The 16,741-nt window shown below is 31.7% G+C and overlaps 1 protein-coding gene across 8 annotated transcripts in view; it reads right to left on the bottom strand.

Annotated features, from left to right (window-relative positions):
• Nucleotides 1-16,741, bottom strand: part of LOC115232614 (dystrophin) — a 744,226-nt gene that overhangs the window by 54,428 nt on the left and 673,057 nt on the right. For all 8 annotated transcript variants that reach the window (XM_029802603.2, XM_036512501.1, XM_029802605.2 and 5 more), the window contains 5 exons: nucleotides 16,351-16,445; nucleotides 14,629-14,689; nucleotides 11,899-11,960; nucleotides 11,038-11,112; nucleotides 8,577-8,781 (listed from right to left, as the gene is read on the bottom strand). In XM_029802603.2, the coding sequence (XP_029658463.1) occupies nucleotides 8,577-8,781; nucleotides 11,038-11,112; nucleotides 11,899-11,960; nucleotides 14,629-14,689; nucleotides 16,351-16,445 (498 nt within the window). The remainder of the gene's footprint in view (nucleotides 1-8,576; nucleotides 8,782-11,037; nucleotides 11,113-11,898; nucleotides 11,961-14,628; nucleotides 14,690-16,350; nucleotides 16,446-16,741) is intronic.

Genomic DNA, 16,741 nt, shown 5'->3' with positions numbered 1-16,741 from the left:
GAATATTTGGGCCTCATATGGCCAGTTTAAATACTAAAGGGTTAAAAACAATTAAATGGAACATAGTGTTAAAGTAAAGTTATCTAAGGACATTCATGAAATCTGAGCCACAATTAATAGAGAGACAATTTAATAACCTATTACATGTGTTGACCCTCTTTCCTTTGTGCAGCTGAAAGAGGCAGATTTGTGACTGAAATAAGCTTCTTGCAAGTCACCATACATTTATTTAATGTTGGCAAAAGTTCTTAGCAGCAAGTTTTGATTTTGAGGAGAAATTTAATCTAATTTTAGCATCGTTTAGAAATGATATCTGAACGGGGCAACTTTTTGTGTGGCTTTGATTGATTGTAAAAACTTTATCATAGACACTATATAATAAAGTTATGCTCTAAGTTATAAAGGTAGCATGGAGTAAATAAATACTCCATTGAATAGTATGGAGATACAATCCAAAAGAAAATAATATATCGATATCATTTAAGAAACTCTCAAAACTGGAACATAGTTGTATTCTTTATAAAAATCAACAATTTTCTATTTTTTCTTTCCACAAGTACTTGCGAAAATACGTATTTAATACACTTGATAAATGTGGTTGTTTATCATAAGAAGCATCTGAAGTAAACTGAAATGAGGATTTCGAGTGAGAATTTGCCAAAAGAGAAATGAGAAATGGCAAAAAATATATATATCAAGTGTAATAATGATAGTGTTTTACAAGTGTTATCGCAGAGAAATCCTCTTCAAAATGATTTGTAAGACATCAGCACTAAAAGCTCTGACCTAAATTGTTATGAGAAGATGGATAGCAACTGCCATGTTAACCCAAGCAAAACCTATTAGCAAGAAAGGAAATATTCCGATTGCTTCCAACATGTGAATTGTGGTATATTAATCCATAATCAATAGTACGAGTGGGGTTGGGAAGTAAAATTAAGTTGTAGAGGTAGGAGAGAGATATGTGCATGTGCAGAAAAATAAAATATGCTTAGAAAAATAGTATACCAGAAAACAAATATCACAGCACAAATTTTTGTTTTGTCTTTCAAATTACAAAATAAAATTAGATTACAGAAACTAAACACAACGGAACATAGAACAAGATGAAGACACTTTTGTGACTTTCAGAATAGTTATTTGACCAGAAACAAAGAATAAAAGTCAGTTATTTATTGCAAGGTGAAAGTGTAAAAACTGAAATAAAAGGTTTGGAAAGCTAGTGTGTATATGCATACTAGCAGAAGTTGTTGAATGTATACGAGTGTGTGTGTGTGCAGATATGTGAGCGATTTTGTTTGTAAATCTCAAACCTGTCAAATGAATGTCAGTATAATAAAATGAATGTAAAACTGAATGATGATGGTACATATATGTAAATTGATAAATAACCTTTATCACCTTCAATGTAATTTTGAAAAATCTTTTTACAGTGAAGGAATTTCAGGACTTAAAGTCCAAGTGAATATTTTGAAATCAATAGTAGTTGTATTGTAACTTTAGTTGATAGTGGAGTTAATTAGTAACTGAGGAATATCTGAACTTAAAATAATCATCTTGTTCATGTGCAAATATTTGAAGAGCATTCTATTGAAAGCTACACAGCAGTGCCGGTCTGGTAAAGATTTATTTTGGTAAGAATAACTTATCCAAGTGACCTCAATGATTTTTAATTATCAAAATTAACAACTAGCGTATCTTTTATTTGTATTCAATTATCAAAATTGTACTTCAACCAAACACACACACAATGCTGTTGATGAATTAATTGATGCTTAGATTCCTTGTCTGAAACTGTACAATATGTGAAAAGGAAGGCTGGTACCAATAACTCGTACATCCAATTTATGCTTGTTTACATAAGTTTCTATATTTAAAAAAAAACTCACACATACTCTATAAATGCCTACACACACAAAGTTTATTCACAAGAATGTGTCTGCGTAAGGAATATATTTAATATCTCTCATATTATGTAGGTACATGAAGTAATATGCATGAATCTGTACCTTGCTAGCCCCACCCCAAACTGAAAGCAAATGTAGAAACTAGTTTGGAACACAGATGGTAAAGCAAAAGAGATGGGTAGGATATTTTACAAACATACACTGCTTTAAATAAGCCTGTTGTAAAGGTTATTCAGTACAACAGATGCTTCTACAATGTGTGCGTGATATTAGATATCAATCAAGACAACTTCAAAATGGGAATACAGTTGCATTTCTGATGAAAAACCAAACAAATCTATTTCTAGCTTTTCACTCAGCTGCTTGTAAAAAAGTATTTAATACAATAATACACTTGACAAATATGATTAGTTATCAAATAAAGAATCTGAAGTAAATTGAAATGAGGACTTCCATCAGAATTTGTTGAAAGAGAAAAGAGAAATAGTAGTGGAAAAAACCATGTGTCACAATGAGTGTTTCACAAGTATATCTCAGAGAAATCCTCTTCAAAATGATTCTGAAGACACCAGCACTAAATGTTGTGACCTACATTGCTATGAGAAGATGGATGGTTTTTTGCCATGTTAACCCAAGCAAAACCTATTAGCAAGAAGAGAAATATTCAAAATGCTTCCAACATGTGAAATAATCAGTTGTATGATGAGGTGGAAAAGAAAAAAAGAAATATTAGGGGCAGGGAAAATAATTTAAGCATATGCATACAGCAGAAATAAAATAGAAAGTTAGGTAGGAGTTAAAACGTCTGGATAGAAAACCACTAAGATTTAGATACTAGTTAATGACAAAGGCTAAAAAAGACCACTGACATCAGAACGCTAGTAAGAGAGAAGTAGGATATCAATAACCAGTGCAAAATTAGAGTATATAATACGGATATAAAAACTATGAAATTTTAGGTTCAGTAAAAGCACTCAGCTTCCATGATCTTAGGACCATAGACTGCTTGGCTAGTTTGCTTGCTGTAGCAGTAAATTTATGTCTTCTGTGTAGGAAATTTAGAAATAGCAGTAAAATTAATGACAGTATTGTGGTTAGGTTTTAAGGGTTATAGAATAAGTTTGGAAGACTATAATCACTGTTAGCAGCAACAAAGTTTCATGAAAGGCACACTTTATGAAGTACTTTATGAATCGAAATACTGCACAGATGTAAATGGAAAGCATCTAGGCAGAAGAATGAGTTGATTATTATTGTTAGATATACAAATGTTAACTTATGAGGAAGAATAAGTTTGAGTTGAAAAAGTGACTGAACATCAAAGACATTATGTAAGATAAGAAAATGACTGGTTAGGTATGGCTTTGTCATGCGAATCAATGATATGTTCTGGGCAAAAAGCATATCATAGGTTTGTAGTGAAAGTTACTTTTAATAGCCACAGATAAAGAAGAGAGGTGAGGGAAAAGTAGGTGCTCATTCAGACTTAAGAGTTATTATTATGCGATAATACAGGATAAACATGAATGGAAAGCTGCTGCATTACAGACACCTACAATCCTTATCAGCATGGAGAAACAGATATGATGATGATGATGGTTATTATGAAGTAAAATGACATGTCAAAATGACATACTGAACACTTCTTTATTGGCAACCAATAATGTTTACACCATTTTATACCAGAACTTTTCTTTTGTAAATGCAAAGGTGACAGACCAACATACAAAATTAAATAGAATGACACACACATATATGAGTGAGTGAGAGAGAGAGTGTGTGTGTGTGTGTGTGTGTGAGTACGCGCGTGCACACACATGCTTATATTTCACCTACATATACATCTTACTTTTCCTTCTCAAATACATTAACATAAATCTTTTTTAACAAACATACCCCACTGCCTACAGATTACGCAAATAAAACTATACAACAAAATTCAAGGAGACTTTTATAACTCTCTTTTGATTTCACAGTCAACTTTAATAAAATGTAGAGGAAAATTACAACAACCTTATTAAGTAATTAATAGTTTCCATATTCTAAAAACTGTTCCAAGAATTCCAAATCCACTCTAATCTCTAAGATATTTGGCAGCTCCCTTGGTAGGGGTAAGTTAATGAAAGTTCAGATGACATGAATTATCTTTGAAATAGCTTCAATAAAATAGCAACAGATCACTGATTACACCTGACATTTTTTTTTCATAATTTAATGCAAGCTTAAGTCTTATATTTGTAAGAAAAATGACATGCAAAGATAGATATCAAAGGAAACTAAATAACTACTTTATCTATGAAAGATCAATAAATAATCTTTTAGATTTCTATTTCTTACCGAGTAGCAAGATAAATATTTTGTAATATGTTCTATAAATTTCAATGTTTAAAAGTCATAAAATTCAATTAATGGTCAAAAGAAAATTTCTTATAATCAAGCAAGCTGTCAAATATATACAGTTAAGCACAAGTGCACACATGCTCACAAGAATAGTTTTGATCTATTCTTCTCTGCTATAGCAGTTAAATACACTGTACAATAATATATGTCCTTAAAACCAATAAATAAAAGTAATGGTACATAAGCATTACATCAAAGAATAGATGATAAGATTTTATTGTATGCTATTGCTAAGTGATCAATCCTTGAAGATACAGCTCATTTGGCATACTGACATTTGAAACAGCTTTTTGTAATTTGGAAGTGCAGATCATGAGGTTGACTTCTATATTCACATTTCATCATAAGAATTTAATTTCGAAATACATGAAATAAGCTAGTTTGTCACACAATAAAATAATGTAAAGGAGTTAACGATTTTCGAAATATAAACTGATATTAATTAAATAATTTTAACAATTTAAAAAAAAAAATGCATACAGAATATATTTGCTAAGTTTAAATTAAGATGGAAAACTAGTCTTTTTTTTAAAAATTAAAGTTATTTACAGTGCATCAAAGCTTAGAGAGAGAGATTTGACACCAGTATTTGATTGGTGTTTCATTTACTAATTGTAGAATGATGAGTCAAAGTAATTTCCATGAGATTTGAACTATAGCACTGAAAAATGGAACAAATATTGCTAGGCATTCTACCCAAGTTTTAATGGACTTTGCCCTTTTCTTGTTTGGTGATTAATGTGCAGTTTACAAAATTTTATATGTATCTTTTATCCTTTACCAGTTTCAGTCAGTAAACTGTGGCCATGCTGGGGTGCTGATTTGAAAAATTTTTACCCTAGTACTTATTTTCTTGTTAAGCCTGGCACTTATTCTATTAGTCTATTTTGCTGAACTCCTAAGTTACAGGGATGTAAATAAAGCAACACCAGTTGTCAAGCAGTGGTAAGGGACAGACAGACACAAAGGCACACCAGATCCACTCCCAAGGTTTTGGTCAGCCTGAGGTTATAGAAGATATTTGCACAGTGGGACCGAATCTGGAACCATGTGGTTGGGAAGCAAGCTTCTTACCCTGTGCCTATATATATATATATATATATATATATATATATATATATACACACACAGGGTGCAATGGGTAAATTGTCGCTACTTTATATTTTCAGTTTTGCGCAAGCGCACTTGTTTTTGATTTTGTGGACTACACGGTATAGTAGGGGCAGCTGGGCACAGTCTATGAGAAAAACAGCACCAATTCACTCTGTCAAAAATTTGGAAACAACATGCTGTACTACTTGGCATTTGTGCTCGATGTGATAAAAATCAAACATCTAGTCAACACCATGGTATTTGTGATCATTAGTGATGGTGATGTTATGCCTCCATTCATCTTTCCACATGGCCTTAGACTTAACATGGAGGCCTACATCAAGTCCCTGGAGGAGGTAGTGCTGGTCTTAGTCAAGAGGGTGGCTGCTGGAAGACTCTATGTCTGGCAACAGGACTCTGCACCATGCCACACAAGCAGGAGAACCCAGTCATGGTTGTCAGACAATTTCTGTGACCACATCACCTCTAACATCTGGCCACCTAACTCCCCAGACTGCAGCCACCTTGATTATTATGTGTGGGGTGCAGTAGAGTGAGATACCAATAAAACTCCTTGTAACACCAAAGATGAACTGAAGGCAAGGATTATGGCAGCGTTCACCAACTTAAACAAGGAGACTGTCCAGGAAATTCTGAAGTTGTCTGGAGGTTGTGGTTGAAGCCAATGATGATTTTATTGAATAAATTTACTCTTTAGTATTTCAAGATATTTTTATGTAATTTTGGTAAATATATCTGTTAAAATGATATCATCATCATCATCATTTAACGTTCGCTTTCCATGGGTTGGACGGTTCAAATGGGGTCTGGGAAGCCAGAAGGCTGCACCAGGCCCAGTCTGATCTGGCAGTGTTTCTACAGCTGGATGTGAGTGTTATTTTCATTTTCGTGTAATTTAAACGACAATTTATTCACTGCACCGTATGTTTGTGTGTATATATACATAAATATATATAAGTGCAGGCATGGCTATGTGGTTAAGAAGTTTGCTTCCCAACCATGTGGTTTGGGTTCACCTCATTACATGGCTGACACCTTGGCAAAATGTTTTCTACTACAACCACATGCTGACCAAAACTATGTGCATGTGTATGTAGGTGTGTGCGTATGTATATATGTATCTATCTATCATTTCTCCTATCAACAAATGATTATCACATGTTCACTTTGAGTATGTAAAGCTATGTAAAATGAGAGATCCCACGTCTGAAAAACAAGGGTTTTCAGCTGAAAACAATGCTATAATAATATATTTGGCTCACCATGCTAACATGGAAAAACAGACATGGAACAAACGATAAATATGTATACTTAAGCTACACACACATACAGAATCAAATATGTTTTGTTCATCAATATATAAATCTGATGTCGATATACACGCACATACAAACATACATGCACACATTTCACAAGTATCAGAACTGTTATAAAAAAAAAAACACTTCAGGTATAGGTGGCAATATCAACAATAATAAAAAGAACAGTAGTAGAAGGATGAGTGGCATGAGATACTGAAGGGGAAAAGGATAGGGAAAACTGGTAGCTGGAGAAGGGACAAAGAGAAAGAAAATGAGAGAACAATAATCAGTGGCTACCTGTCTGTATATATGTATTTACACATCAAACATACATGTGTGAATGTATGTATGTATGTATGTGTGTGTGTGTATATAGGGTATAAATAACTACAATAACTACCACATTATTATAAATACTATGACTTATGCATATGTATTTACACTCAAATATACATGTATGTATGTGTGAGTAATTCACACACACACACACACACACACACACACAAGCACAGAGGGTACAAATAAAGTAACTACTGCATTGTTATAAGTGCTATGACTTAAAACATTAAAAATCAGTTATGGCATCAGCAATGCTCACTAAAATCTGCACAGCACAACACATCAACACATACACACACACACAATCATTTTTGCTGCTACCGCCGTTGCCACTACCACCACCATAGCTATTGGTTTTATGTCTGTTGGTATGGGTTTGCAGAAGTTGCTGAGACTGTATTCTATGACAATATGCTTTTATTGTTGCCAGCCCTTATATTTTAAGTAATATACTTTTATTCTACTTGTCTTCACACATAATTAAAACTACTGAGCTATGGTACATATTGTTTATGAGAGATATATAAAGTCATTGTTTTAGTTCAGACAATGGCAATATGAGACACACAGACATATGCATACAGATAGATGGATGGATGGTGCTCCATTTGTTCAATGATGAGGATTCAGTTGTTTGATTAACTAAATCACCTACTTCTGAATTAACATGTAAGTAGCTGGGCATTATCCTTTCTCCTACATTAGCCTGTCATGCAGATTACATTGTTTCTCCTATTATATACAGGCTTCATTCACCCTCTCAACCAAGTTCATCTTTTCCCATAGCTCTCTTCTTTTTAACTTATTGGTCATATCGCCTTGAATAAATGGAGACTGCCTAGAGTAGCAAGGATAAGGCAACTTATCAGCATTGTTGCCGTAATAAAACATTTGGTAGCGAGTACAATGTAATGTCAAGAGGACTGAAATAGTATTGAGGGTATGATAACCTCTCTAGTGTTGGTGTCATGACAAAAATGCACCCAATACACTCTGTAAAGCAGTTTGTGTTAGGAAGGGCATGTAGTAATAGAATCTAAGCCAACATAGAATGTAAGATGTGACCCATCTAGGAGGCCATTGAAAAATAATTGACTCAGTTTACAATGATCTATCTAATCAATGCTAGCACAGAAAGAGACACAAAATGATGATAATGATGTTTGAATTTACAAACAAGAAGTACTCAATATTGACATGTATGCATGTGTATATAAATAAATATATTTATAGGCAAATGCAAGATGCTGTCATGGAATACAAATCAGTTTGTGAATGGCAGAATCATGTTTGTTTAATTGAAAAGCATTCACTAAAAAAGTTATAGTTTAAACATATTTCATATTAACATCATATATTTCAAATATTATCGACAATTCAAAAGGCATTTGATTATGAAACATAAAATCCGTTCTTTCTACAAAAGTTGGAAATTCAGATTCATCATCATAAATAAGTGTAGAGATTATATTTTCAAAAAGTAGAATAAAAAGAAAAACAATTTTGAACAACTTACACATCATAAGCATTCAACACCCAGTTCAAACTTAGGTCAACACACAAAGGTACATTCACTAATGTAGGATGTAAGTCAGCGATTCCTTCATACATAGAGTTCAAACAAATGATGATATCTATAACATCAATGAGTTTATCATTTTCATCTTTCAGGCCATGTTGGTCGAAAGAATCCACTGCCATACTCATTTCCAAAAGATCCACTGAAAAAATATACATATACAGTTTTGTGAGGACAGGAAGAAATTGCATTAATTTTACAAGTATATAACACAATATTTTGGTGAAAACTTTAACTAAGTTCTTAATTGGAGTAATCTCCATGTTAAAATAGAAGGTAACTCCATATATCAGTTTCAATACAGATGTTTTGTTATGCATTTTGTTAAGTAAAAATTATATCCTTCACCATCATTGCTACAATAAAGTTAAGCAGAGTTGAGATCTCTTTTCAGCCATCCAGGATCAATAAAATCAATGTCTAGTGTGCACTGAAACTAATTAGATGTAAACATAGGTGTGTTGTTAAAAGTTTGTTGGGCAACTATGTGGTTTTGGGTTCAAGCCACTCATGCAGTACCTTATGCAAGTAAGTATTATCTACAATAACATTAGGCTAATCAAAGCATGTTGAAGCAAGAGCCCTTGATCTTGAGTAGTAGACTTGATCCATCACCTAGTTTAAAACCACCAACTGGTCCTCAGGCATTGTAGCTGAATCTATTCTACTGTAAACATATAGACAGGATCACTGTTCTGAGGGGAATTTCCTCCTATTAATACAGGAGGTTTTGAAAAGGCTCATAGATTTTCTTAACTATGACTACCCCCACCAAAAAAAACAAATCAATTAGCCCTTACATTGCACTCTATAAACAATTTTTACTTTGTATCAGTAAAGAGACTGGTGGAATCTTTTTAATTCATTATAAAAGATGATAACTGAACAAAAATATAAACACTTGAGCCAATTTCAGGGGATGTCAAAATTTCTGAGTTTATAATATCTTTATATACATTAATGGAATTTCATAAGTCCAATGTTTTTAATCTAGAGATTTTAACTCAATACAATCACTCACAAGTGATTCCATATTCAGAATAAGTCTAGAGCTTTATACAAATGTATCTGGTAAAGATTTAAAAAAAAAATAAGCTTTTAAAATCAAAGGGTGAGGTTTAGAAAGAATCTAATTGAATTTAGAGAAATGTCAAACATTTTTTCTGATCCATAACCCCCAAGAATTTGGATTAATTTTAATTACCATCATAAAATATTCTCAGAGTCTAAAAAATATCAGAATAAAAGTTATATCAAATTTCAAAAGTAAAAAAATAAAGAAAATAATTGTAAAAATTGGATCTTTTATAAAATTATTTCTGGACCAAGTAAAGAATCATTACATTACAAAACACAGTTTCTTTCTATTCTATACTGACAATTAAGTATGTGTGTGTATATATATATATATCACAATGTTTACTCTCTGTTTAGCAAATAATTACGTTATATACATGTGCAGTTATGGCTACATGGTTAGGAAATTCATTTTGCAATCTCATGGATCTGTGTTTGATCCTACAGTATGAGGGTAAAGTGTCTTTATGTCTGTGTCTCTGTGTTTATGTCTACATGGGTGTTGTTTATGTTGTGTCCATTTAGGTTCTCTAACTTAGCAGTCTGACAATTAGAATTCAATAAAATAAGTACTTGACAGAAATAGAAAGTAGGATTGATTTCATTGACTAAAACTTTGAAGAGAGTTGTGCTAGTATGACCTCAGTTTAATGACTGAAAATGACTAAAAAAGAAATAAATAATACCATTATCAAGGGTTGTTGAATTACATCCAAGCTGCCAAGCAGAATATTACTTTACAATAAATCATTCAGGAAAAAAATGATACTACAAAGTTGATAGTTTGAGGCAAGACATAATTATCCAACTGACATAGTGGTGCCATACCATAAGCTTTTATTTCACCCTATTAAAAAGGTTCAAGTGCTTAGTAGCTTCGGCACTTAAGTACAGAGAAAAAAAAAATTTTTCTAGTTCTTCAACAGAATTCCTAAGCAGAATGTGTCCAACAAATAAAGATGAAATAAGAGATTAAGTTTGTTCAGGAGTCAATAAATATCCTACTTATATGAGAAAAAAAAAAAAAAAAAAAAATTCTAATTTTGATTAGGTAAGGAGTATTGTTGACTGATTAAATCTTAGAATATTATTGCAGCTCATTTTAATCAACTCCAGACTGGATAAATGGTATAGAAAACTTCAGTAAAATTTGAAATATGAACTAAATACTTTAAAGTATGTAATCTAGATGTTACTATCTGCACAATCTCTGAAAGTATTAAACAACAGAAATCAAAAGATGATAAACTATGGAAATCAATTTGGCTGTGATTGAGGTCTTAAACTGCAAGTGTATTAAAGGTATAGATTATTCACTTACTACAAAGCTTCTTCTGTAATAATCGTAGTTTCATAGCTGTCCGATAGGCGGCAAAACGGATATTGTTGAAGTCAGCTGGAAGATAAGATTAAAAAAGCTGTATAAATACACACATACACATATAAATATTGAAACACATAAAAATATTGACTCATCTAACTTATATTTAGGAAATCACTTTAGAAAGACCTTAACAGGCTATGGACATATCCAATTTTCTGAATAATGTGTAACACACTTTAGTAAAATTATTACACTTCTAGCAAGACTTTTTCCAAAGCTAATGGTGTGTTTGTTTGTGCTAATTTTTTGTGATTATTCTTTAAAAATATACAAGTGAAATGCTATAATTCTTGTAATCTTTTTAACAGCATTAACATAATAGCACTAAAATCATTAAATACCTGGTATAATTAAGAGTCACAAATTTTTTGGTTGAAATCATAATTTTTGGACATAAAAAGTTTAAAGAAAAAGAGTGAAAAGAAATTTAATAAAAAAAAAGTTGTTATTCATTTGAATAGGTAGGATACATATACATGTGGTAAAGTAGCTGGCTTTGTTTTAAGGTCAGTCCCACTGCATGGCACATTCAGTGTCTTCTACTATAGCCCAAGGCTGACCAATACTTTGTGAGTGAATTTGGTAAGTAGAAACTGTGTGGAAGCCTGTCATATACATGTGTATGTGTGTGTATGTGTGTGTGCACATGCGCGTGTGTATTTGTCTTCCACCACCACTTAACAACTGATGTCAGTTTGTTTACATCTCTAACTTAGCTGTTCAGCCAAAGAGACCAATACAGTAAGTATTCGACTTAAAAATAAAAAATAAAGATGAAAGATATAAAAAGCAACGAACCTAGAACATTCAACAGCTCTGTCATTTTAGGGTGGTCCCAATGAGTGGTTTCAGTAGCATGGCTGAAAAATAAAAATCAGTAGCTAACTTTGTATAGAACTATGAAGTAATGTAGTTAGTAATAATCACAATAATCCTTAAGCTTCATCTAATGAACAGTAGGGAATCATAAGTATAATTTGATAATTTCAGTAAATATTAAAAAATACTAACAATAAATTAATCTTATTAAAATAAACAGTGAAGTTTAAAGCTTTGTATAAAGAATTTTAAATAATCATCTCAGAATAATGATACACTGGTACATGTAGTGCATCGGTATTTTACTAGTGAATTATTATTTTGGAAGTTTGTCTTTAACATTATATGAAACCTGGCAGGACAGAATATAAAAATAGAAATTGATTGCAGCCATTTGTCTTCCACTGTGTATTGCATGAGAAAGTAGAATTATTTTAGTTTGCAGTAGTTATAACGTTAAATGAAGAATAAGCACAAAAACAGAGAAGGGGAAGACATGACGATACCCGTTGGTTTATGCAGAGTATAGGAATGACAATGATATAAATAATAGAATAACTCTTAAGCATGTATATGTGATTGTGTGTGTGTGTGTATGTGTGTGTGTGTATGTGCATATCCTCCTTAAAGTATTAATGATGAAGTATCCCAGTTTAGTGGATTAACACAGCCACAGCAAAGATAAAAATAGTTATAGATTAAATACAAATATTTACTTTTAGTAGTGAGTGCATTTATGAGGAGATACAACAGTAATTTTCTGTGTGCACAACTAATCAGTATATACACAAAACAAAACAATTATTTTTACAGTAAAGAGACAGTACAAACACTAAAGACTAATAAATATTTGGTGGTGGAATTCTAAACGAAAAAGACATTAAAAAGTCCCCCACACATTTAAAATCACCAAAAGTAAAATACACAATTCTGAATAAGAAAACTATCAACCACCTAGAAGGTAGCACATTAGTGTTTTAATTTCAATTCTTATTGGTAAGCTGTAACTCCCTCTAGGGCTTTATTTTATATATATATTCTCTTATTTAAATCTTCAAATTTATTTGATCTCATAACCTCCTGGAAATATATAATTACAACTGACAAGTGTTTTTCTACTGAGCAGCATCAAACTAAGAAAGTCATGTTATAAAATTTTTTTTTTTAACATGTTTTCATTGTAGTAGTGTCCTAAAAGGTACTTAGAAGAAATTTTCCTTCCCAGACAATTTTAAAAGATTTGACACCATCTATTGAAAATCTTTGGATGAAAAAATTATGAGTGGTCTCTCTCTCTCTCTCTCTCACACACACACAGAGTATTCCTTGCAAGGAATTAATATTGTAAATGTGTGAGTGTGGGAAATTGTAGTGGAGAATAAAATAGTTGTAAAAAATTACAATTGGGAAAATAACAGAAAAAAGGAAATCAATCATAAAAATTATTCTAGTAGTTAAAATCACTGGTCCCCTTAATACTAATTAATTGATGAAGTTTCATTTGTAACTGCACTGTGATTATTATACAATTATTACAACTACTTCAATAATGAATGCTTCCTCTAAAATTGCAATTCAAAATTACATTATTACTTATAATCAGATTACTAATGCTTCAGTTTTCTATAAATTCTGTTTGGCTGGTAATATAGAAAGCTATGATAACTACTGGTTGCTAATCAGTGGTTTGGGCTATTTGGCGTAATCTGTTTTAATCTCATATAGTTGGCATTTTAATGAAAAAACTCTGTGTGTGTGTGCGTGAGAGAGAGAGAGAGAGAAGAGAGAGAGAGAGAGGGGGGAGAGATCAATAAATGAAAGTATCTTGGATTTGTAAAATAAGTTCTGAATAAGATAGTAGATGGAATTCTAAGTTAGGAATTTTAAAGGATAGTATTTGCATCAACATCATTTATCTGGATTATTATTTTAATAATTTTCTTCAATTTCAATAACATTCCACTACCTTAAACTCGACACTGGCATATATTTAATGTCAAATATGAAAAATTCACTGCTTTCTATACTGCTGGGTGTAATATCAAGTTATTTATGTCAAAGCAAATTTCCATTGCAAATAGTTTGCATGGCATTCTCAGAAATCAAAATAATTGGTCTAAATGCTCCTAGATAGCCAAACCCTCAGCTTCCTTTCACCATAAATGTAATTCAAAGAATGAGGCTTGAAATCATAGTTTTAAAGTTTACATCATCCATGTCATATAAGCAAAAGCAATTTTAAACAGCATCAAGTCAGTGATTTTAAGATATGAGACTAAACATGGATATCAATGGCCAAAATACATAGAAAAGAAAAGAACAGAACAAGCTTCCTCCTAATTAAAAACTGTTTCAGGATCCTTCACTTAAGTGAATCTATCATCAATGGACAATACAACTTTTATATATGTGTATGTGTGTGTGCATATATATATATATATATAAATTATATTTGTGTGCATGTGTAGACCCTCTCCCCACATATATTGGACTGAATATACAGCTTATCCATTTGAGACCTTTTCTAAGAACCTACCTGTCTGCCCAAAATTGTAAATCTGATGTTGACATGAATGTGCAAACTGTCAAACTGCTTGATTAGAAATGCTGACAAACTGCCTTAAGAGCTAATGCAGCACACACTATTATATTGAAATGACAATGCCTCCAGCAAATTACAAGATCTTACAGAATTATCAAATTACTTACTTGATGTAATAAGGCACTTTATTAACGGCTACAGATCGCTCCCAGGGATTTTCCACTGAAACTGAAATGATTTTTTTAATTAAATAAAAATTAACATTTTGTTTGAATCTGTGAAAATTGTTATTGAATATTTCATTGTTATTTAGTTTTAAACATGTATAATGATAAATTTTTCTCATACATCTAGAAATATTTCATTTATATTTATGACTTTTAGAAAATAATTAGCTTACACAGAGTATAATGCCACAACACATTTAAAACAGAGAGAAATGGGAAACTGATATTCTAAAGGCCTTTAGACATGTTGCCTCTCCAGGTTTCAGAGCTGTATAGGAAAGCGAGTACAACTACTTTGTACAATATAAGTTTAGTTGTTCATCTCAGATCATGATTTTCATATACTCATCTCAGGCAACCAAAGGTTGTATTGGTACATTTTATCTTGTGTTGGATCTCCTCATTAATATCTGCAGTATGTGATAGGAAACTAACCAGATATTTAAAGTGCTCTATATTTTCTCCCATTTGTTTATGTATCTGAATAGAAGTATCAGATTCTTATATGCTGGGTGTTTGTGATGTTGAAGAAAACCATGTACATCCAGTGGTAAAACAGATGATGGAATGTCAGTATTTTCAAGCAAGCCAGTATCTCCTGCACTGAAACCGTGATTATGCAACAATAACTTGAAAGAACTGAACCTTCAGTTGTCCTAACATGTTTTATTTACAGCAAAAAGAAAGAAACCATAGATGAGGTAGACAAAGGAAGTAGTTCAAAAATGTACTATCAGAAAAATTCAAGAAAGAATGGCATTAATATGTCCAAATGGGAATTATTGGCAAATAACTGACACAAGTAGAGATGGATCAGGTATGATGGAGCACAACACTTCAACAGAACATGAGCCTAACATTTTGGTAATAAACAGTGTAGAAACAGCAAAAAAGTGACCATCACAACACCTCGTCTCCCATGAGATAAGAAATGCCTGGTTTGCAACTTGTGGGTCCCACATTGGTATACATAACTACAAGTGGGTCTATAAAAGCTGAATCTGTTGGGTAAACATGAACTTTGAGGGATTCATGAGGCAGGCATGCAAAATGGTTCATACTTAGAATCAGAACCATTCTATTAACTTGGTTCTTTGATTCAAGAAAACTATAAAGGATTCTAATCCTTGAACAACAATATTACTGTTCTCTCTCTCCCTATCTCACCCTGCCCCAAAATGAATTAATTTATGCATTTAAGAATATTAAAGTTAAATTTTAATTAGTTCTGAAAATCCATGACAGCTGTTCTTAGTTCTAGAAAGTAAAGCTATTAGCATTGTTTATGAAAGTCTGAAAATTTCTACAATAATTAAAATATTTCATTACAACTTTTGTTTCAAATGGTTGCTGAAAATAATATATACAGAATACATACTTATAACTAGCAAAAACCAAATCTTTTTCATTTGCTATGATATTCTTATCTATAATATATATTTCATTCAGAATAAACTTCTTCAAGCATACAAATATTTCACTTATGTATACTTACACAATCTAATGTTTATAAAATATAAAACTATTTTTGAAAATGTAATATCAAAATACACTGTGTCAAAAAAAAAAATGACATGCAAATTTCATTTGTAGTAAAAGAAAAGTAGTAATTCAACCTGTCAAAATTTAATTACATTTTAAAATCAAATTACTTAAACTTACCAATAAGAAAATGTTGAGAATTAGGCCCAAAATCCCTCAAGGCATCTTGAAGTTGTTTCAAACGGTCCTCAATAGCTAACTGTAAGGCTTTCCATCTGAAGTAAATCATATAGAGATTATTTATTTATAACTATGTGATTAAATAAGCTAAAGCAAATGATGATACTGATAGATAAGTGTGTACTTTAAGATCACTTTGTTGTTAGACTTGTGTGATTAAAACAAAAAATTATGCTGGATATAAAAATTTGATACATTTTGAAGATTTGTTCAATATAATCAGTTACAAATTTAACAAATAGAATTAAGTTTGCATTAGAACACTTGCAATAAAAAAAAAGTTAACAGGATATGTATTATAAGGTTTTCTAGAAGACAGAAAAATTGGCTA

This window comes from Octopus sinensis, linkage group LG2 (assembly GCF_006345805.1).
Source record: "Octopus sinensis linkage group LG2, ASM634580v1, whole genome shotgun sequence".
Taxonomy (NCBI): domain Eukaryota; kingdom Metazoa; phylum Mollusca; class Cephalopoda; order Octopoda; family Octopodidae; genus Octopus; species Octopus sinensis.
This window is presented reverse-complemented; position numbering and strand designations above follow the sequence as displayed.